General features: G+C 42.8%; 1 protein-coding gene across 4 annotated transcripts in view; it reads left to right on the top strand.

Moving 5' to 3' along the window:
* The window catches only part of slc1a2b (solute carrier family 1 member 2b), a 33,200-nt gene extending 11,502 nt beyond the window's left edge, over positions 1 to 21,698 (top strand). The window contains exons 1-11 of one of the 4 annotated variants that reach the window (XM_037108314.1): positions 5,275 to 5,548; positions 8,470 to 8,609; positions 10,288 to 10,440; positions 11,389 to 11,639; positions 11,763 to 11,910; positions 12,938 to 13,064; positions 13,311 to 13,544; positions 13,636 to 13,830; positions 14,695 to 14,829; positions 14,980 to 15,250; positions 17,000 to 17,071. In XM_037108314.1, the coding sequence (XP_036964209.1) occupies positions 5,511 to 5,548; positions 8,470 to 8,609; positions 10,288 to 10,440; positions 11,389 to 11,639; positions 11,763 to 11,910; positions 12,938 to 13,064; positions 13,311 to 13,544; positions 13,636 to 13,830; positions 14,695 to 14,829; positions 14,980 to 15,250; positions 17,000 to 17,071 (1,764 nt within the window). In that variant the 5' untranslated portion in view covers positions 5,275 to 5,510. Of the gene's footprint in view, positions 1 to 5,274; positions 5,549 to 8,469; positions 8,610 to 10,287; positions 10,441 to 11,388; positions 11,640 to 11,762; positions 11,911 to 12,937; positions 13,065 to 13,310; positions 13,545 to 13,635; positions 13,831 to 14,694; positions 14,830 to 14,979; positions 15,251 to 16,999 lie in introns of those variants that run through there. The other 3 variants (XM_037108315.1, XM_037108313.1, XM_037108316.1) reach the window with 3 other exon arrangements.
* The last annotated feature ends 754 nt before the right edge of the window (positions 21,699 to 22,452 follow it).

Raw genomic sequence — 22,452 nt, forward strand, 5'->3', positions numbered from 1 at the left:
TTTTTCTCCTCCTCCCTTCCCCCCCTTTTTCCCCTCCACCCTTCCCCCACACATTGTTACACATCTATCTTTTTATTGCGTTTCTTGCTGTTTCACCCCTCCATTCCCTCCGTCTACTCTCTCTCTCTATCTGTCATCCCCCCCTCTCACCAGTGTAGCGGGTATACCATAGCGGTGGTTGCAGTAGGGGGTGGGGGGGGGTGGGGTGGTCCTGCCTCACTGCCAGATTTAATGAGCTCCTGTGGGGATCGGACTGAAGCCATCAAACGCTGTGTGCTGCTATATAGCCGACTCTCTTAAACAGATGCGCCTTTGCTAATGACGGTAGCATCGCTTCACATGCAGCCGGCGTGAACGCGGAAGCAGCTATAGGAGGACGAGGGATGAGAAATGTCGGTGTCTGAGCTAGGTGTGTGACCCTTCATCTGATGGAGGAGGCTGCAGTGGGAAAATCTCACATGACTACGGATGATCTTCTTTTCTCTGCTGACCTTTCATCTGTGCGGCTTTAGGCAAAAGATGGGGGCTGGGGAGAGAGGACAGTGGACTGTGGAGTGACAAATTCCTTTAGGTCGCAGCTTTGGAAAACATGGCATCACAGGAAAAGACTGAGAACATGACAGAGGAAACAGTGAAAGCAAAAACAGCTGAGACATGCACAATGAGTGCCAGAGAGTCTGGAAATTTGAATGCAACACAAAGAAAAAGAGAAGGAGGGATAAAAGTGGAGTTGGAGGGGTGCTTATTTAATTATAATTGTGGGTTGTGGTCGGATTAGACACCACCATACTAAGTCTCTCTGCAGATATTATGCAGATGAATGGGAATCACCCGATTCTTTCCTATAACGGCCACTCCACGGCATAATAGGCTGTTAAGCACATAATTACAGTGGGATTGGTCACATCTGAGAGACCTATGCAGACTACAACACTAGCCTCAGGATTCCCAGAGGCTCCCTCTAATGACTGCCTCATTATGGGCACAAAGAGTTGTGCCAAACAAAGGGAAACCTTAGAGGATGCTGAGGGACAGGCACGTACAGTATGGTTCAGTCATGCGTTGCCAGAATGCTGATGCACCCTGCTGGGTGGTAAAACTGGGAAATGTGATGAAATTGTTTAAACAGGAGTTACAGCTGTTGAATACAATGTAGAAGCGATTTTGCAGATTGCTGCACATGATGGATGGCAAAAAATAGATTCAGTTTCCTCCAGTAGAACTGTTGACACAGAAATCTGCCAGATAAGGAAGACTTGCTTGCAGAGGTCGGTGTACAGTAGGTATGTGTGAATTCCTTGCATAACAGCGTTACATCATTTGACAACAGTAGGTCTGAGCTTCAGTGCTGGAATGCTGCGTGCTAACCTTACAGTTCTGGTTAAAGCAGTTCATCTCAGGCTGTGTCACTGACCATGGTACTGAACGCCTGCCCGGCTGCTCCACATCTATTTGGAAAGGGTTAACCTTTCAAGACAAGACTGCCCAAACACAGCCAAGGTAGCACTTAATAGTCACTCTAAAGAGGAACTGTTAGAAAAAGGTGTTTACAACTGCAACATGAACACAAATATGGTATCTAGACTGTAATGGTTGAGTTAAGTTGCACCCTCTGCACCCATTTTGTGTTTTAACCATCAAATTCAAAATGGATTAAATGCTTAAAACATTTAAGTTTTCGTTATGTCAAGTTTGATGCAGCTTTAAGTGAGAGAGAGAGAGAGAGAGAGAGAGAGAGAGTGCTTTTGACTGAGATAGAATGATACTAACAGCTTTTATGACTGCTAATTTTCCTTTGCTGATCAACACTGGCACCAAGACAAAACTACAAACTGACTCATCTATTCTTCCAAACTCGCCACATTGTTTGGTATTGTAGAATCTGTTATTCGCTCTCCAGTCGTTGATTTGCAGTTTTATTCAGTCTGCCCCCCCCCCAAAAAAAGAAGAAACGTGAGTGACAGAATTGAGTTGACTTCCCATTCGACGTGCAGCTTCTTTGGCTCTGTGCCGCTCTTTGATCGCGCTATTCTCGCCCTGCAGTTCACTTGGAAGCGGTTCAAGACGGCTTTCAAGTGGACAGCTGAGTGATGCTGCACCACATACATTAGTCTGGGGTCACTGTCTTACATGAACCAAACCAAGAGGTGAGGAGTTTGGGATGTATTAGTTGATATAGTTGACATCAGGGTCTGACTAAGTGGGTTGTGATCTTTGGATATTGTGATGGATCAGAGGCTGATACGAAATGAAACAGTGAGTGGTTGTTGGTCTGGTGTTTGGGACTACGTTAAGTTTTGAGGACACTTCCACCCGATGGGAACGTTTTTAAAAAAAATTTTTTTCCCGGGTCCCCTATAGGAGATGTCGTTTCTCTCAGAGGGTCTTCTGTGTGTTGTTGAGCTGCCAAAGAACAGTAGGTTTACATCGCTGACAGAATAATCAAGATTTGCGCGACGGTCCACACATCTCTCCGTCACTATCCATCACTGCATGCATTCATCCCGACAACCATCTCGGGATACATAATTGAGAGGCGTCCGGTGACAAAGCTCCCCTTTCTTCAGATCCTGGAATTTATCTCCCACTTCCTATGCACAGCACAACCTGAAGTGCTTGCTGAGAGCTTCATTTGGGGAGGGATGGGGGAGGTATGGTGGGGGGGGCTTTTTCACAGCTCCCAGGCAGCCAGTATGTGTGAGTCCAGTTCTTCCCACTGCATGGCAAGTGGATGTGAGGCCCAGAGGGGCCAGATATATCCGGAGCCTGGCCTGGCTCCAGTTGTCTTTACCTTGCGGTATATTGTGATGCTCCAGTCATGAGAACGGGCATCGGGCCCCTCCAGAGACCAGTGGGAAACTTGTATTCTCATTTACATCTTCCTCTGTGCTATCGCATGGACAACAACCTGAATTAGTCGAACCATGCATGTCACCAGTCACCACAGCAAACCTGTTGATGATTATGTAAGAGTGTAGGGCTGCAGTTAATAACTGTCAGTCATTTTCTCAAGTAATTGACGAGTTGTTTGGTCAATAAAATAGTCAATAAGATCAGCGTCAAATGTCTTATTTTGTCAACATCTCAAATAAATTCAGTTTACCGTCATTGAGGAGTAAAGACGTCAGAAAATAATCAAGTTTGAGAAGCTGAAATCAGAGAACTTGTAATAAAAAAAATAGATGAATAAGACGAAATGATAAATCAATTATCAAAATTGTTGGTGACTAATTTTATAGTGGACAACTGACCGATCAACCAATCGGTACAGCTCTTGAATGGTGGCATTGAATGGCTCGTCACAGTGGCTCATTAATTATGCAGCATGGACACCAAAGACACTCTTTAAAAAAAAAAAAAAAAAAAAATCGTCTGGTCAAAAGTTTTAGGGTGCTGGATTACTTCTTTGTAAATGTTTTTTTTTCTTTAACTTTCAAATTTATTGGTGGCATAAATATATAAAGTCTTTATCCGTTTGCAAATCTTTCAAGCCCATCTTTATGTGGTGTGTGTGCCAGCTAAATGTTTGTATGCTGTGTGTGTGTGTGTGGCTGTGAGCTTCCTCTTTCCCCTTCATCCCCTTCCCTCTAAGCAGCAGAGTGTTGCTAGGACAACCCCTCGTGGTCCTTGCTGCATCGCAGCGGTCCTCAATACCAGCACTCAGGGAACCTCCTCGCACTGGGAAGGCAGCATAAAATCGGGATAATCGCCGTCGATTATGGGACACAATGGGCTGCAGCTTCTGAAAGATTCATTCATCCTGGAAAAAGAGACTGTGGAGGGGGATAGAGAAAGGGGCGCCTTGGTCCCTCCGCTGCTCTCCCACGGTGGGCACAGGCATGACATCAGTGGCCTGAAAGAACTGGCATTCTGGACATGCCCACTGCCCTCCCTCCCTCACCCCCCTCGCTATACCCTTACACCCCCTCCCATTTGAACCCCCTCCCTTCTTTTCTCGCCCCTGCCAGTTTGGATACAGCGCTTGGCCCGGACGAGTTGGGGCCACTGCCACTGTTTGCGTGTGAAACAAAGCCCCTCAGAAGGAAGAGAGAGGAAGCAGAGAGCTTCACATGGTACCAGCCAAGAGCAGGGATGGCTGCCTCTGCCTTCCCCTCAAAAGGCCCCTCTTTTGGCTGAGAGGTGCTGGTGTGACCCCAGTACCCCCTTCTCCCCTAGTGTCCCTTTTTACTCCCCCCCGTAACCCCTTCTTCTCTGTCCTACTCTCTCGCTCTCATCCCGAAAAAAAAAAAATAAAAAATGCTCCCTCTTCCCTGAGTGGGCCCTTTGAATGAGTATGACATGTCAAGGGATTTAGGATGAGTGATTTCTCATGACACAACCTTTGCCAACGGAGATGGGATTCCTCTGGCTTTTGTTGTGCGGTTGGTCATTTGTTTGAAGAGGAAATAGCTTTCCAACACATTTCCCTAATTAGAATAATGTGATACTGCTCAATACGATGTGAAGTCCCATGCTGCTGGGAGACTAGAGGGAAATCAGCGTGACGCCATCCTCGCATGAATCACGTTGGTCATTTGGGCTTTGGAGTTTATTGAATAGTGGGAATAAGTAAATTTAAACGTTGGATTGTGTGTAGACTTGAATGCACGGACCTTTATCTACCAGCGTCATTCGTTTTTGTCGCTTTTTTAACTGCGCATTTTTTGTTTTATTGAGAATATTATCTATTAACTCTCTAAAGCGAGTGACTTTGGACGAGCGGCTTTGTGTAAGTACACAGCAGAGTAGAGCGTAAACCTCACGTCAGTATGCTCTTTTCACTCACTGTGACATAATATGCCAGAGCAAACATTAACCTCTCATCCGTCGTCCATCAGGTTCACCTCAAAGCCCCAAACGGCAACATTATGGACACTAAACCTCCATTCCTTTTGTTGCTTATTCCTCTCTCTGCAAAAAGGGCTGCCTACAAAGCACTACTGTCTGCACTGTGCCATTAGAAGGCATCATCATGCTCATCTCCCATGTCGCTGGATGAGTCTGGGAGCGTGCTCTCTGGGGGGATTACTGTATCCAGGGAATGGAGGGTCCCTGAGGGATTTGACTCTTAAGCCCAGATATTGACTCCTCCCTCTATTTCTTCTTTTTGTTGTTGTTGTTGTTTTTTTTATTTATTTGTTGAATATGTGTGTGTGCTGTGTGTGTGTGTGTGTGTGTCTTGGTGTGCAGCTGATTGTGGGTGGTGGTGGTGGTGGAGTCAGGGGGTGGGGGCTGAGGAGGGTATGCAGACATCAGGATGGGGCAATTCAGGTTGCTGTGGCTGTGACTGGGGCTGCCGTCTGGGCTGTGTTGACTCGCTCCTCTCTGGATGCTTTGGACGAGCCGGTGGACAGCTGAGAGCTGCTAGCTGTCAGCAGAGCTCTGGTGTTTATCAGCCGCCGGCTGTACCTGCATGGGACCTTATCTGCTGACATCCGGCAACATTTTTGCATGGAGCAGTTGGGATTCCTGTGCTGATTAGCTCTTAAATACCAAAGGCTGGAGATTTGATGTATATAGCACTTACCTCGACTCCAACAGAAATGAAGTAAGTACTAGGCATCACATTTACACAACCTGTCTCTGCAGGTTAATTTTTTCTGTTTATTCACTTCAGTCGCTTAATGTTTCCAAACTAGAACTGGACTTAAAGTTAAACTGTTGCTATGTTTTTACAGTACATCAGCAGAAACTATGAGGGAACTTCTCTAAGTTCTTTAGTGCATGGCTGGATGTGGAGTTATACTTTATTACATCGTTCAGTTCGGTTGGCACCTTGGTGTTGTTTTATTAAGAGCTTCATTAATTCTTCATGGCTTTACGCTCCTCTAATGCAATTAATCTGACTAAGCCCTTGGCCAAGATTAACCAGTTCATGAGATGATCCCATTAGAGACTGCGCAGAAGAAACTGAATGAATGGGTCTGTTACTGTGTGTGTGTGTGTGTGTGTCTGAATGTGAATAGATGCTGCAAAGTTACAGAGTTTAACATCTCTGAATTCATTCATGCGACATGATGACGTGACATGAGCATAGTTAGTGAAAGACTGAAATTCTGCAGAGCAGGGAGGATTTTAATAACCACATAAAAAACACATTATTTCCAACTGTTTCAAAATGAAACATTCCTGTTGTAGCTGATCACTCTCTGCTGTACATTTTCGTGTCCATCTATCATCGGGTCGCACTAGCTCACTCTCTCATCTGTCTCTGACTTGGTGAGAGAAGCGCTAATGAGAGGATCATGACAGAATAATATCCTACCTCGCTGACGTCCGACGTCTGCTTCCTCTCTCTCTCTCTCTCTCTCTCTCTCTCTCTCTCTCGGCAGTGCTAAAAATAATGAAAGTGAGAGAAAAGGGTGCAAAATTCAATTAGCAGCACTCATCGCTCTCATGGAATTGGATTACGTGGTAATGCAAATTCTCCTGCGTCTTATTTCTGGGGTTTTGACTAATTCATTTGACTTGTATGAAATAAGGCGGAGGTAGATATGTGCTGGTGGTGTACTGTTCGCCCGCCGTTTGCATGTATTTTCTGCATTTCACACATTGCTTTGAAAATAATACGAGCGGATAGGACTTAGTCCATCTGCGTGCCTGGAAGCTAACCATTTGGTCTTCCTATAGCCAAGCTCACGACGCAGCAACACAACGAGGGCTGGGGGAGGTGTGTGTCAGTGTGTGAGTCTGTGTGTGTGTTCAAGTAGAATTATTAGCGAGTACTTAATGCAACAACAATAACACCACGAAGCCTTTGGTTGTGAGGAAGGCTCCCATTGATCTGAGCTCCCTTGTCTTTTCCTTTGATCAAGTTTAAGCTTTGAAAAAACCCCACAAAAACCTGACAGCAAACATGATTGATATCAATGAAGTGGTCTGACTTCATCATGCAGTGTGGGGGCGGGGAGGGTATGAGGACAAAAAAAAAAAGAAAGTCACCATTGAGTTTTCCGTTTGTGAGTATTAAAGCATGAACCCCAGGGGTGAGGTGAAAGGTCAGAGTGACATTATTCCTCCGTTTGCTCTTCTTTGTAATTCATCACAGCCGACATTTCCATGGGCTTGTTTGAGATGAATAGCAACACAAGGACATTTCTGTTTCCTCACAGACAAAACAATGTGTCAAACCGAGCTGACCGTTTGATAGATTATTCCTGCAACATGTGGAGGAGACGATTAATACGTACGCTCCGCTTTCTTACCGAGCACCTGCCTGACTGGCATGTGACGGACGCAGCTGGCTCTCCTCTCACTAACAAACTCATTCATACATCGACGGGGACGACAGGAAGCTGCTCCACGCTGCCTACAATGGGAAATCACATTTCATGCGATTAATTAGGCTGCGTGACTAAGACTCTGCTTCCTGCTATTGTGTTTGTGGCTTTGTGTGCTTCTAAATGTAATGTGACACAGTCATAACTGAGAGAGAAGGTTTTGGCAGTGAGTCTGAAACAGGCAGCGTGTTCGCTCCTTCTCTCGGTGCTTTGTCAAACCTTTGCACCGCGGCGCTCTGGCATCTGTTCCACTTCATCATCGCCGTCAGCGGGAGATTTTTGTCTGTGGTTGTCTTTCACTGTGAGCCACCTCACACCATAATTAAGTAAAGAAATAGTATTTTGAATCCTGATGTGTCTGTTACAACTTATGTTCAAAGTGTATGTTACAGGTCACACTCAGATTATATCATGCACACATGCTTCTAATGTTTTTCAAAACCAGAGACACATATAACTTTATCAAAACACAGAGCTTCTTTACTAAAGATCTCTTACAAAATGCTGTGCGTAAGAGATACACAGACCCTCAGTTTTTTTAAATAAACGCCTTGAGATGGTTCGTGTCTGAATTTTCGCCACCAAGGACCGCAGTTTTACAGCAGCAGCATGTAGTCAGCTTCCATCTGTTGGATGCAAAACCATGAACAGAGCAGGAGTGACAGCTTGGCAACACACTCGGATACTTTTTTTTTGATTGCGTTTTCATTTCAACTGTATCGGGGTTTTCGGAGACATTATGCGCTTGCAAATGATCTGGTTGATGTGTTTTGTTGTGGCTCTTCCACACAGTGACCAAACATGAAAGAATGTGGCCCCGTGTGTGTTTCTGAAGGGGTTCAGCTTGATGGTTTTTCATTTTATGAATATGTGTCATGGGTCAATAGTGGCTTTGTTCGGGAGGGACTGATCTATCAAATGCTGCTGTTTTCAGGCGTATAGAGACTGAGTGGAGGCCAGTGGATAGCACAACAAACAAAATCCTGTAGAAATATCCTGGTTGGTACAATGTGAACATTCAGGGATCTTTTTTGCAATTTTTTCTTGAATCCTAGTATCAGCCTCTTTTCTATCTCCCCTACTGCAAAGTGAAAAAAAATCTTTGAAAGCATTTTGGTTTGCTTCTTCTGACATGGTTTTGCATTTCATGAATATGTGTTTCATATGTTTTTCTTTCTCTCTGTCACAGTGCCAACAGTATGCCTAAACAAGTTGAGGTGAGGATGCACGAAAGTCACCTGGAGCCCATCGAGGCCAGGCCTCAGTCCAAATGTGCCAAAATCTGCTCCAAGTTGTTCAAGAACCTTCTGCTCACACTCACCGTCCTCGGTAAGTGACATCAAACCCTGTTGTACGTTTCTTTCTTTCTATTAAAAATTAAAGCATGCTAAAGACGGACACGGACCACCACTGAGCTGTTCTGGTAAGTCATGAGCTCGATTATGCAGCCTGCTCGTAACATGAGGAGGAGATGCCATCTGTGCTCGCTCGGTGCACCAGACAGTAAGATGACTGGGTGTCCTGACCTTCCCCAGCTCTGTGCCACCTGTTGCTATCAAAAGCATCTCTGCTGCACTGGACTCCCAAACAGCCTCTGGTGGTGCATGAAAAATATGGTGATTATAGCGTTGGGCTCGCTGCGCCACAAGGGGACAGTTAATGAAACGGAGAAAAGGCACGGAAGCAGTGATGCAATTTCTGGTCACAGGTCCTAGATCGTATAAAACCAGCACATATCATTTATACTGTGTTGTGTCTGACAGCTTCTTTGTCCTTCCTCATCGTACCATTTTATAAGCATAGCCTGTGAAGATTTTAAATCTGTATAAATGCATGAGTGTGTGTCTGTCTCGATCTGTATCCCGCTCGCATGGATGTGTGTTTGTGTGAGCATGTGTAATGTGTACATCTCACCCCACTTGGCAGGACTCTTGCCGAAGCAAGCGAGCCAGCATGATCATTGATCATCTGTCACTTGGCAGATAAGGGGCCTGAATGGGAACTTGCAAATGGGCCAAAGAGAAGGCACAGGAAATCAAATGCCATCCAAAACCATTGGGTGTGCCGAATCCACAGGATGCTGCTAGACTGGAAGATAGATTGAAGCACAGAGGATGGCTTATATTAAAAAAAAAGAAAGAAAAAAAATAGCTGGAGGGCTTTTTGATTCCAGTGTGTGTTATTAAACAGCGTCTCGGGCTGTGTGATCTTTGGCAGTGGTGTGGTAGCAGAGGAAGTGCAGCCGCAGGGGGGGATGCTGGAGTTTTGTCTGGCGTGAGACAGACGGACACTGAGGCCAACCAGCCGGCCTGGTACGCAGAGCTTCAGGGGGGGTTAGAGCACACAGAGGTCATCTTTAATTTCACTGTGTGGCAGGAAACAAACTGTTGGTTGGAAGAGACATATGTCAAGGGTCAACAGTGGCTTTGTTTGGGAAGGACTGATATCTCAAATGCCACTGTTCTCTAGTGGAGGCCAGTGGATAGACAAGGTAGCAAAAAAACAAAACCCTGTCGGTTAGAAGAAATACACTGGGTAGCAGAAATATCCTGGTGATGCACAAGGTGGATTTGAGATTAAGGATCTCTTTTTCACCCTTTTATAGAATCCTAGCATTAAAGTCTCTTTCTCTCTCCCTCCCGCAATGTGTGAAAATCCTCGAAAGCATTTTGGGTTTGCAGAGATTACAGATGCTTCACCGGGGAGTCTGACATGTTTTCTCCTCCCCGCTGCTTCAAAGATCTGATCTTAATCCCCCATGAGCTTTACTCACTCTTAGCAGGTTTCCGTTTCATCTCCCCAACCCACCGTGCTCTTAAAGTATGTAACAGACAGCCCGCTTTACAGCTCCAAATAACTGCGATGTTAGGAAATCACAGCTCATTCATTATTTCATTGATCATATCTAAGTCTTTCCCATTAGGCAGACGATGCACCCTTAAGAAGTGTCTTTTCACCTTCATGTGTTTTGCAATTTCACTCACTCACACTCCTTCTTGCACTTCAGGTGTGATCTTGGGAGCTGTATCAGGGATGTTGCTTCGCGTTGCCTCCCCGATCCACCCAGACATCGTCATGGTGATCGCCTTTCCTGGAGATATCCTTATGAGGATGCTGAAGATGTTGATCCTGCCACTCATCATCTCCAGTTTAATCACAGGTGCAGTATGATCTGTACAGTTCGCTCATGGCGAATGTTGTATGAAAATGAAAATGAAAATGAAAAGAACTAAACCTACTGCTGGGCTTCTAAACAGACTTTCTACATTTGACCTGGGTGCTTTTCTTTCATGATATAAACCATCAACTTTTCTATTTTTTGTAAGTTTGTCCAAAGTTGGTTTTTTGGATTTGTATATATGTTTTCTAACACAGTTTTTCGTTTCGTTAGACTAAAATAATTATTCTATTTCTTTAAATCTCGGCACTATGTATATTTGTCTTTGTTCTTTTGTTTTCTATCGTGTTCCTTTTGACGTGTTTGTTAAATATGTACATGGGCGGATTCAGAGCTACAGGCACCTCATCTTAAAGACCCATTTTCTGTGGATAGATTGCTAAAAGTGAGAAATGTTTTCCTTGGTGCAATTGATTATAGATATTGTATGTACTTTTGATTTGATGAGCTGTTACATATGATTGTGGACGCCCCTCCAGCATAGCTGTGGGTTGCCATATAACTGTAGGCTGTATTTAAGCACTGCGTTACATTGCAAGTGCTGCATCTTCGGATATGTTTTTGTGTTAATAGGAGCTTTGATTTCCTGCACCACAAAAATAGACAAAAACACGTGCTGTGCCAGCTGACTCCACGTACAGTTGAATTATATTACAACGCTAAAAAAACCAATACATTTATCGGCTTGCCATTCACTTCTGTGATACCACTGCTAAACCGACACAAGGAAAAAACCCTGATATTACTGTAATCCTGATTATAACATCATTATTGACAATAATCCATGTAATACATGGCGCCATGCATCACGCACATGATCAGACACCATCATGTAATCCCCTAATGGGCCTGCAGTATTAAGTAAACATTTCCATTTAATAAGTCAAAGTAATTACCAAGTAAACACGATCTTGCTTGTTTTGGCTGCAGGTCTGTCCGGTTTGGATGCCAAATCCAGTGGTCGCCTGGGCACCAGAGCTATGGTCTATTACATGAGCACCACTATTATTGCTGCTATCCTGGGAGTCATCCTGGTGTTAGTCATTCACCCTGGCAACCCCAAACTGAAGGAGGGGCTGGGTGAGGGCGAGAAGAACGATGACGTGTCCAGCTTGGATGCCTTCTTTGATCTGATCAGGAACCTGTTCCCGGAGAACCTGGTGCAGGCTTGTTTCCAACAGGTACTGTACAGGATGGCATTTACGAGACAACACACGTACACCTTGATCATTGACAGCTGAGTTGCCTTGTGTCATAGGGGACATCATATCTCATCATCAGTATCTCTTCCCCCTTGAACTCAGATCCAGACAGTCACAAAGAAGGTAGAGGTGGTTATTGAGGAGGAGCTCAATGCCACCACTGCGGACGGCCTGCTGGCTAATATTACCAAGGAGCCTCAGTTCGCCATCAAAAAGTCCTTGCAGTTCAAAAGTGGCATGAACGTCCTGGGTATGTAACCAAACGAGAACACTCACAACTTATGGATGATTAACATTAAACCTGACTAGCCATGCTAGTGGCTCTGTGAGGCTGCACTTTGACACAGCGGTGCTTTGTTGCTGACACCAGGGGGAATTTGATTTACTTTCCAGGTATCATCATAAACCAGTGAAACAAATAAAAAAGATGTTTTGCCTGATGATGAAAAGTTCACAGTCCAGTGTGTAGGATGTTGGAGGATCTGTTGGCAGAAATATAAAATAATACTCAGCATTATGTTTCCATTATTATACAGTCTCCTGACTATAAGAATGTGTGTTTTCCTTACCTTAGAATGAGCATTCTGATGTCTACAGAGGAAGCAGGTCCTGTTCCACAGAGTTTGCCATATTGCATCTCCATTTTACAGCAGACCAGAATGAACAAACCATACTCTGGCTCTAGAGAGGCAGAGATTTGTGGCGTTTTGTCAGAATATTTAAGAGGCCACCATGGAGGAGTGTGAGGCGAGGCATGTTCCGTTAGTTGCAAACTAAATGCCACTAAATCCTACACACTGAACCTTTAAGGGATCAGGATCCCTTGAGTATGAAGTCTCATGGAAATACATCCAATAGTTATGAGACATTTTACTCAAAAGTGGAACCATGGCTGTCAATTATGTGCCAATCCATGGAAGATGTTTCTCAGGATAAATGAAAACTTTGAAAGGAAGAGTCACCAAAGTCATTAGGACTCATTCTCTGGGCATCATGAATATGTCTACCAAATTTCATGGCAATTCATCAAATAGATCTCGAGATATTTCAGTCTCAGCTAAAGTTGGGGACTGGCCAACCGAGACTGCCATCTCGCTAATAAAAGTCTGCATTTACAATATGACATTTAAAGTGATTCAAACATCTGGACAAGCCAAATGTCTTTGGTTGTAAATGTAAAACTTTTCACCCCGAATACTAATTCCCTCACGCTGAAGTCATCTCATCTGTCCACGCTGGTCTCCAGAGTTTGATACATTTATGATTTTCTGTCACAGGTCTGATTGGTTTCTTTATTGCATTTGGCATCTGCATGGGCAAGATGGGAGAGAAGGCCAGACTCATGATTGACTTCTTCAGCATCCTCAATGAGATTGTGATGAAACTTGTCATCCTGATCATGTGGTTGGTATCACTTAAGAATCTCATTGACTCATTTAAAACAAACAAACAAAAAAAAAAAAACTTCATTTGATCGCTTCGAGTCAGAAATAACTGTAAATGCCGAGTTATTTCTCAAGTCATTTCAACATTCTTAAAAGATTTATGATCTTTTAATGCGAAGTGGAATTTGTGCTCTAACAAATTCTTTGTCGTCTTTGTTCAAAGCTAAAATTTTATGAAATAACAAAAGCTTTTTCACCTCCTCAGGTACTCTCCCTTCGGTATTGCCTGTCTCATCTGTGGTAAGATCATCTCCATCAAGGACCTGGAGGTGGTGGCCAGGCAGCTGGGAATGTACATGGTCACTGTGATTGTTGGCCTCATCATCCATGGAGCTATCTTCCTGCCGAGCATCTACTTTGTCATTGTCAGGAAAAACCCCTTCACTTTCTTCCTGGGAATCTTCCAGGCCTGGATCACTGCTCTGGGGACAGCCTCCAGGTCAGCAGCCCAAATTATTGGATAATTGTTTCTTGATTTGCTTGCAGTTCATGCACAGATACAACCTACCTTCTTCTGCTTGTCCCTGTAGTGCTGGTACACTGCCTGTCACCTTCCGTTGTCTGGAGGAGAACTTGGGTATCGACAAAAGAGTCACTCGTTTCGTGCTCCCGGTCGGCGCCACCATCAACATGGATGGAACTGCTCTGTATGAGGCCGTTGCAGCCATCTTCATTGCCCAAATGAACGGTATCCAACTGGACCCTGGTCAGATCGTCACCGTCAGGTCAGGACACACTCATGATAGTATCTTTGAGCTTCAGACACATCAGGTTTTATCTGCTGGTGTTGAAAGCCTACATTTACCACGTGATCTAATTGAAGGGAGACCTATTATTGTCAAGTCGACCTTGTAAAATGTCTCGAAAGTTAAAAAGCCAACAGAGGCTTCCCTCTCAAACACACTCAAACACGGCTCCCAAAGTGCCTGAAACACCTTGTCAGCAGTACAAAAATAGACTTCAATGCCTAAATGGACTCTGACATTGCTGCACACAGAAGCCAGACTGTTGCTCATGATATAAGAGTGAGAATCGTGATTCCCACTATTTAAGGAGGGTTTAAATGGAGCCGTGGGGATGCAGTTCAGCAAACACAGTTAGCTCATTATAAATGAGGACAAACACAGCGGCGGTGTAGAGGCATTCAACGGTGAACAGTCTGCGGCTTTAAAGACGAAATGGACTGTGGAGCTAATAAACCACCAGCAGGAAGCAACAACACGTCTCACGCTAAGCTGGAACACAAACACCAACCAAGTATCTAGATTTACCAAATGCTCTTCTGTTAAAAGAGGCTAGTCAAGGATGGAAGAGCTTCATCCTGACATTTTTATGGCATATCATTCCACAAACCCACAAATTAAAAACCCCATCCCTCACATTTAAACATCAATTCATTTGCAGTGGAGTACCCACTCCTGGTGCTCTTCAGCGGCTGCTCTTTATATAAGTACCGCAGAGGTTGAATGTCTTCATCTGCAGCCTTTTCACGTCGATAGTTGTCTGAGGAGTTGTGGCAGGGTGGAGAGTCGGTGGTGAGTGTGGAGAAGAGTGAGACTGAGTGCTGCTTTGCTTGTGTTTTTATCCAGTCTGACAGCCACCCTGGCCAGTGTTGGAGCGGCCAGTATTCCCAGTGCAGGTCTGGTGACTATGCTTCTGATCCTGACTGCTGTTGGCCTGCCGACCCAGGACATCAGTCTGCTGGTTGCTGTCGACTGGCTGCTGTGAGTTTGACAAGACAAAAAAATGTTTTTTTATGGATACACAACGGCTCCTTCATTTGTATCTATGCTAGTTTTTTTCTCTTTTTGTGCATCCTGAATGATTTAAAATATGCAAATCCATCCTACCTTCCCCGGTGTCTCTCTCCTCAGGGATCGATTCAGGACCTCGGTGAACGTGGTGGGTGACTCCTACGGTGCAGGCATCGTGTACCACATGTCCAAGGCGGAGCTCGAGGAGCTGGACGCACACGCGGCCAAATCGGACGACATCGAAATGATGACAAAGACCCAGTCTTATTACGATGACATGAAGAACCACCACGAAAACAATTCCAACCAGTGCGTCTTAACCGATACCGCTACTGCTACCACAACCGCTACCGCCACTGCTAACAATTCTGTCGTAGTAGATGAATGCAAGGTACAATTAATGCTTACAGACATAGAGACTTGTATATAACCCACCCTGTCGTCGCATGCTCACCCTGCACCTTTGGCTTGACTCTGTTTTATCCATTGCATCTCTGTTCATGACCATGTAAATACACTCACTGTTATTTTATGACAGACGTGGAGCGAGAGAACAACAGATGCATGTGCACGTATGTATCTCATTCTTCTGGAATAGCAGCTTCTGTGTTGAATGTACATCCAAAACATGGAGCAGTCTCGCTAAAAAGGCTTCCCAAAAAATGAAGTAGACAGTATCAGTCAGCCTAATCTGATGATTGTAACCTGTTGGGGATTGGCTGTAAATCAAAAAGCAGAGCCAGATAATCCTCATTATGACCCTGAGGAATTATTTAGCAGCCCTCCCATCCATCAAAAGTTCACACTGCATCCATTTACGTCCCCATGGAATCCCGTTTTCCCTTTTCACTAAGCATTTTCCTTCTTATATCTTAAAATAAATCCGACTGCCATTGTTAAACAGTTTTATTTCAATAGGATTCAAAAATGCAAAGATGGAAAGTGTTACATCTCGTTAGCAGTTCACATATTCCCCCTCTCAAACACGTCTACCACGCAGTCACTGAGTTATCGTGCTATTTCTGCACACCGGCAGAACTACGTCATGAAATCAAAAAGCTGTGAAGAAGCTTCCCACAGTGTAAAACCTAATGCACTTTGAGTCTAATCTTTGAATGTATTCCAGGCTTTCAGAATAATATATGGGACTTCAGAGAGCCTGTTCCCACACACACACACACCCTGGTGGGAAAAGGTCTTCTGATGAGCTTATTCATTTATTAAAGGATGAAAGGTGTTGCCTAGCGACACTGACAACCTGTCACACAAGTACATCAATCCATAGTAAAAAAAAAAGTTACATCCTCCTTTCTCTATTTACAAACCAACAATTACGTATGAACGCAACACAAAGGCTCGCTACATCCAGTATCCACCATGACTAATGTTTTGTTTTTCTGTTTTTTCCGGTCTGTAAATTGTTTGACTCACATTTCTAACAACTTTTTCCAAAGACGCCGCCGTAGAGTGCTTGCAAAGTTAGCCATAACTTAACAATGCATTCATTTTGTAGTGTTTATACCTTGTTTTCTATGTAATCCGTCTGTTTATTCATATTTAATTTATTTGTATCTTGTTTTTTTTGTTTTGTATAACTGCCTGTTGAGTTTTTTTGGTCATACATGAATTTGTGAATCTGTTCCCAGGTCAGTAAAAAGAATCTCCACTCTTAGGACCACCGTAATCATGATCATCAGTGGTCGTACAGGAGTTCCAGCAATCCTCCGTAGTTTTTGCATATTGCAAAAAAAAAAAACAAAAAAAAAAGCTATGATACTTAAGAGGCTGTGTTTTAATTGCCAAAGTACCATCGCTGCCGCAACCAAAAACTGCAGAGAAGAATGTGGTAGATTATATCTTGGCTTTCCAGTTATGAAATGTTTACAGTCAAAAACAACTAATTTACCTCTGATAAAACCAGGACAGAGCAGGTATATATGTAGGTGACTGTTGAAAGTGGATTTGTTTGATGATCAGCCAGGCTAGAACCAATCAGACTGCATGGCTGGGACTCATCTCATACATTGGAGCAGTGTGTTATCATAAGCTGTCTGACTGAAGGCTTTATAAGTGAATTGATGTGTGTGTTTTCCCCGTGCCTTGGATCCACTGTTTAGATTTCCCTGCTAACTGCTTACAGGTAACCTCAGCCACTAACGGCTCTGCTGCGGAGTGCACGCTTGTTGAGGAGGAACCGTGGAAACATGAATAATGGCAGCACAGAGATCCCCCCCTGCTCCTGGGCTCCACAAGCTTTCCTATCTGGTGATGAAAAAAAAAGAAAAAAAAAAAAAGAGTCACACGAACAGAACTACTAATTGTTTTGTTTTGTTTTGTTTTGTTTTTTTTATATAGTTTAGTTTTCTTTTCTTTTTTTTAATTAGTCCCTTTAAAAGTTTTTGTAACTGTCTATCTGACTGATATATAAATATATATATATATATAATACTAATTCACTTAACCGTGAACTGATAACAGAGGTATACATTTACCTGTTAGAGCACAATTATGTCCGATATATAGCAGATACTTGCACAACATACTTCAAGGCTTGGGGAAGGAAGAGGAAGAGAAAGTTATAGATAAGCTATTCCTTTAGCAATACATCTCGCTTCTACATTTAAAAGTTGAGAGAGGAAGAAGAAGAAGAAGTGGCTGTATAAGACTGGATCATGCACTGAGACCATCTTTCAAGTTTCATACATGCATAATAGTACAGGTGATTCATTATTTAATGCCTAAAGACGAGTGGGAGTCAGAGCAATTAATCATGACAGCTGATGTAACGTTTTGTCGCTTCGTCAGAACCGTCGCCACGTGTGCATCGGGCCGCTTCTCTTCCTATCTCGGCTCAGTCTCTCGTCTAATAACATCTTTATTTGATTCTGTCAGAGCTGCTTTAAGTGCGTCTGACTGTTGATCGCCCAACGACACACACTGTCCAGCGAAAACTGAAGGAAGGGTAGGAAGCAGGGTAGAAACAATGATGAGCAGGAAGTACAGTCAAAACAGGTGATATTATGAAGCACAAACCATAACACTGAGCCCATTTTATCCCCCTTTTTTTGTTTTTTCCTCTTTTTATCTACTGTAAAGAAAAGGGACTTCTTTTTATTTGTGTCACCTGTTGAGTGAGGTATAAAACTTGTGTGTTTGTGTGTGTGTGTGTGTGTGTGTGTGTGTGTGTGTGTGTGTGATAGAGGGAGAGAGAGAATGATAGAGAGAGAGAGAGAGAGAGCTGGGGTTAAGAACATGACCAAGTCAATTATAGGGACCAAACAGGCAGAAAATCAATCATCTCACAGAGGCCTTTGAACTGCCTCCATGACGTCGCTCACACACAACACACACTTCACTCTCCCGACATCGACGGCCTCTCGTAATTGAACGGCACGGCGTTCGATATCGCCGCTTCTTTCAGACAAAGCCTTGAAGGAAGCCACTGCCCTAAATATGAAACTTTATACGCCTCCTCTCCCCGCTCCCAAAAAAACCCTTTGCGATGCCGATGAACCTGAATTAGCATCAAAATGATTCCGATAAATAATCGACATATCTTGATAAATTCTAGCACAACAAAGAGCACAAACAGAGCGAGAGCACACAAAACAAGCCAAAATGGATCATTTTTTTAAACGTCATGCACATTATGGTTCCATTGTTCGATTGTATTCCAAGTTTTAAAACGTGACTATAGTAAAACGATAAGGGGAAAGCAAAAGATACTCAGGCTTGTATGTTTACTCTCTTACAGGGAAAAAATAAAACAAAACGTAATCCTAAAAATGTTTACTCGCTCGCTTAGCGCTTCAAGAGAGCGGCCTCTTCATAGCACAACGTTTGAAAGCTTCGACTCGCTAAAGGCGACAGTTTACTGCGAAGATGTTGAAGGACAGACGCTGGGAAGCACAAAAATGTATTTCAGACAACATTCCAGTGGTTGAATCATCCTCGATCCGTGTACTATTTGAAAGCGCAGACACGGTTATCGCTCGAGTGCATGAACCACCACACCACACACACACACACACACACACACACAAAAAGTGAAATAGAAACACAGGAAGATGCAGCGCAGCGCTCGGCTGTCAGATGGAGTCTCGGCTTGCACAAACAGAGACGGATCATTGATGTACCACTTTCGCTTGCCAGACTCTTGTTTAGTCAGACCTGAAAAAAAAAAAAAAAGAAGGTAAACAACAATATATTTTAGCCACCAGAGCTCAAGACTGTTTCTACAAAAACCCTAGATGCTGCAGCTGTGTGTCCATTTGTGTGAAGGTGTGGAGACTTTTTAAGAAAACCTCAGAACAGAGCAGTGGACACTTCACATGCATTATGCCAGAATGTTGCCAAACTATCAGGTAATAAATAAAAAAAAAAAGATACAGTATTTTCCTCTCAAGAACCAAATGGCTTAAACTGATCTGCAAACATACAAAAAAAAAATACACAACACAGCTCGGACTACTGGCTGTTAATCTTTTTGTAGCCCGTGTGAGTGAGAGGTCTGTGATGTGGCTGCGGATTTGATTTCTTTATCGGTGTCGTGTCCTTCTCTCCTGTCTTGTTTTCTTTTTCTTTTTTTCGTTTTGTGCTTAATGACAACCTTTGCCTTGGAGATGTTCACTTCAAAACAGATGCCAATTTAAAGTAACACTAGGAAACTTAACAACAACAATAAAAAAAAAAAACCCCTCTTAGCGCAGCACTCTGTCCTTTTAGTTCCTGAAACACACCTCTCATAAGACGATGCTCACTTTGCTTTTTTTACATTTTTTTTAACAGAAGTGTGCTTCGATACGACGAAGAGCACACTTGGCATTCTGCTGCACATACTGCGCAGATGGATACACACATATGAGCATGCACACACACACACACACACACACACACACACTCACACACACACACACACTCAAACACGTCTTTTCTTTTTCCAAATGCACACACGCAAACACACAAACACCTCGAAGGTCACCACGTTTCCATCACAATGAGCGAGCTGCAGAGCACAGCGCTGACACCCAAACCGGCCCCCTCGACTTTCATCTTTTGACTTTGTGATCTTCAGGAAAATTTAAAAATGAAAAACGAAACATCTCTCCAGTGAGGAGACAATGCACACCATAGTGTCATCGATGGGGATTGAGTGTTGGACCACTATTATGTTCAAGCTCACAGTTTTTAGAAGCATGAATAAAAAATAAAAAAAATGATGATTATTTTTTTGCACCACTATCTTAAAAAAAGCATGATATTATGAAGTGCCTCCTTGCACTTTGTGTATATATTGTAGGTAACAGATGTTTTTTTTTTTTTTTTTTTGGTTTGTTTTGTCCTTTTGTTTTCTTTTGGGGCGTTGAAATGGTACGTAGGAATATAGTTTCATTGCTGTGACATTTTTAATGTAATCCTCTAGAGAGAAAAAGAAAATATATCATCTGTGTCCTGAGTAAAAAAAATTAGATTAGAACAAAAATGTATAGAGAGGAAATCGTGTAATAAATTGCTTGTTTTTTTTATTCTCTAATAGCTGTTAAACTAGTTGTTTTACTTACCTGTCACACACCAATATATAAATATCCTTTTTCTTTTTTTTTTTTTTTTAAATCTAATGTAAGCGTTTTGAATGTTTGTTCCATGAAGATATAAGAAGTGTGCATTCATTTTCATTGTACATAAATAAATATATAATTGTTCTGTTCAGTGGCAATGCGGAATTTTCTGGAAAAATTTACAGTGATCCCGAAGCGAACGTGGTTTCGAGCGAAGACAAGAGAGGAAGAAAGAGTGAGAGAGGTAGAGAGTGAGAGAGAGAGAAAGAACGAAAGGGAGGGGAAGTTTCTGGTTTGACAAATAAAAAAGGGGGTGGGGGGGCAAACGTGAGTTATTTCATGATTAAAGGGTTTATGCCGAAAATGAGAGACAAATTAAAAAGGGGAAAGGTCAGATTTGCCCTGTACGTAGGATCGAGCGAGGAATCAAACACAGCCTGCAGTAGTTGATTTGAGTGAACGAACAAACACCAGATGTGTTCAGCTGCCTGTCACGGTTATAGAGCAGCACTCCTCAGGTGACTCATCTGAACCATTTTGTCTTTTAAATGGAAGGAAAAAAAAAACTACCTTAGTCTCAGGCATCTTTGTTAACTTGGTGCATTTAAAGAAATAAAGCTGCGAGATCTTTTAGACTCCCTGTCCGCAGACACCTTCACACGCTCGACCTCTGAACCATCAGCATCATCATGGAGGTTTATATGACTCCCACTCTTTGTAAACTGCCTTTACTCCACATGCCTTTCTTTTTTTTTTTCTTCAATTTTTATTTCCTGCTTTCTACACACAAACTTTATGCACGCACAAAACATCTGGAACTTGCAGAGCTTAACGGTACTGATTTAAAAACGGGAAGTGGATTGACGCAGTGTTTTCAACAAAGAAGCCCGTACATCTTCGAGCTTGTCCTTTTCTACTGAAATGTGTCTTTTTTTTTTTTTTTTTTTTTGAAGAAACCTCAGAGCTAAAAACAAAAAAAAGAAGAAGAAAAGAACCCGAGCTGATAACCCGTCTCACTCCTGCCTACAACGTGCTTTCCTGATCTTACTTTTCTAGGCCTTCCCTCTTTGTAAAGCTGTTGTAATTTTGATGTAAAGGCAGAGCGTATGTGTGGGGGAGATACACTATCGAGAAAAAAAAACGACAAAAAAAATATACATGAATTCTTTCCTCGGTCTATGGTATACATAAAAAAAAAAATCTGTTTCTACATATCAATAAGTGTTGTACCTTTGGTGTACATATACAAATATAACTAATAAATGTTGATTCATAACTAAACATTGGCTGCTGTCTTGATTCTTTTGACTGTATGTTATTATTACACGGTATCTTGTCTGTCATTAAATCTTCTTAATTCTGTCTGTAGAGGCCAAACTTTGCTTTATTCAATGCTTTTTTCAGGCTTAGGATCGTCTGTCTGATAATAACACAGTACAAGAACCCCTCCTACACATATACTGCACGTTAAACTTGGCTTACACCGTTTAGGACGACCTATCATGCCGTGTATAAACAAGTTGGCAGCAGTTGTATCGCAGCTAATATTAGACACATCAGTCTCGCCACATGCGATTTCTAACTTGGTCTCTGAGGTGGAGGGAGTTACAAAACAATCCACTTTGGCTGGAAAGAATATGCACGCACTTGTGATATTAATAAGAGAATTGGCCGACACTAGTTAATTGTTACGGATCAGTGCTGCACAGTGATTTACGGTTAGCGTAGCTTAGGTAAAAGTTACGACTGCACAGGACTACGTGAGAAGTCATGAGTAGATTATCATCAAAGGTGTGTGAATGAAAGCTTCTGCCCCCTTATGGAGTTCTCTGTCCTGATTGGATAAAGTGGGCGAGGATACCAGAATATTTAATTACACTATGAGCAGGGGGGAGGAGAAACCAAACAGTGTAACAGAGATAACTGAATATTTAATACTTGCAGTATTTTTAATAAGAAAGTAACACTAACAGCTGATTTAGAATTCATTTTTTGCTAATAATAAGTTGGATTCATGTTAAAATGTGTTTTAAAA

The sequence above is a fragment of the Acanthopagrus latus genome, chromosome 8 (genome assembly GCF_904848185.1).
Source record: "Acanthopagrus latus isolate v.2019 chromosome 8, fAcaLat1.1, whole genome shotgun sequence".
Lineage (NCBI taxonomy): Eukaryota > Metazoa > Chordata > Actinopteri > Spariformes > Sparidae > Acanthopagrus > Acanthopagrus latus.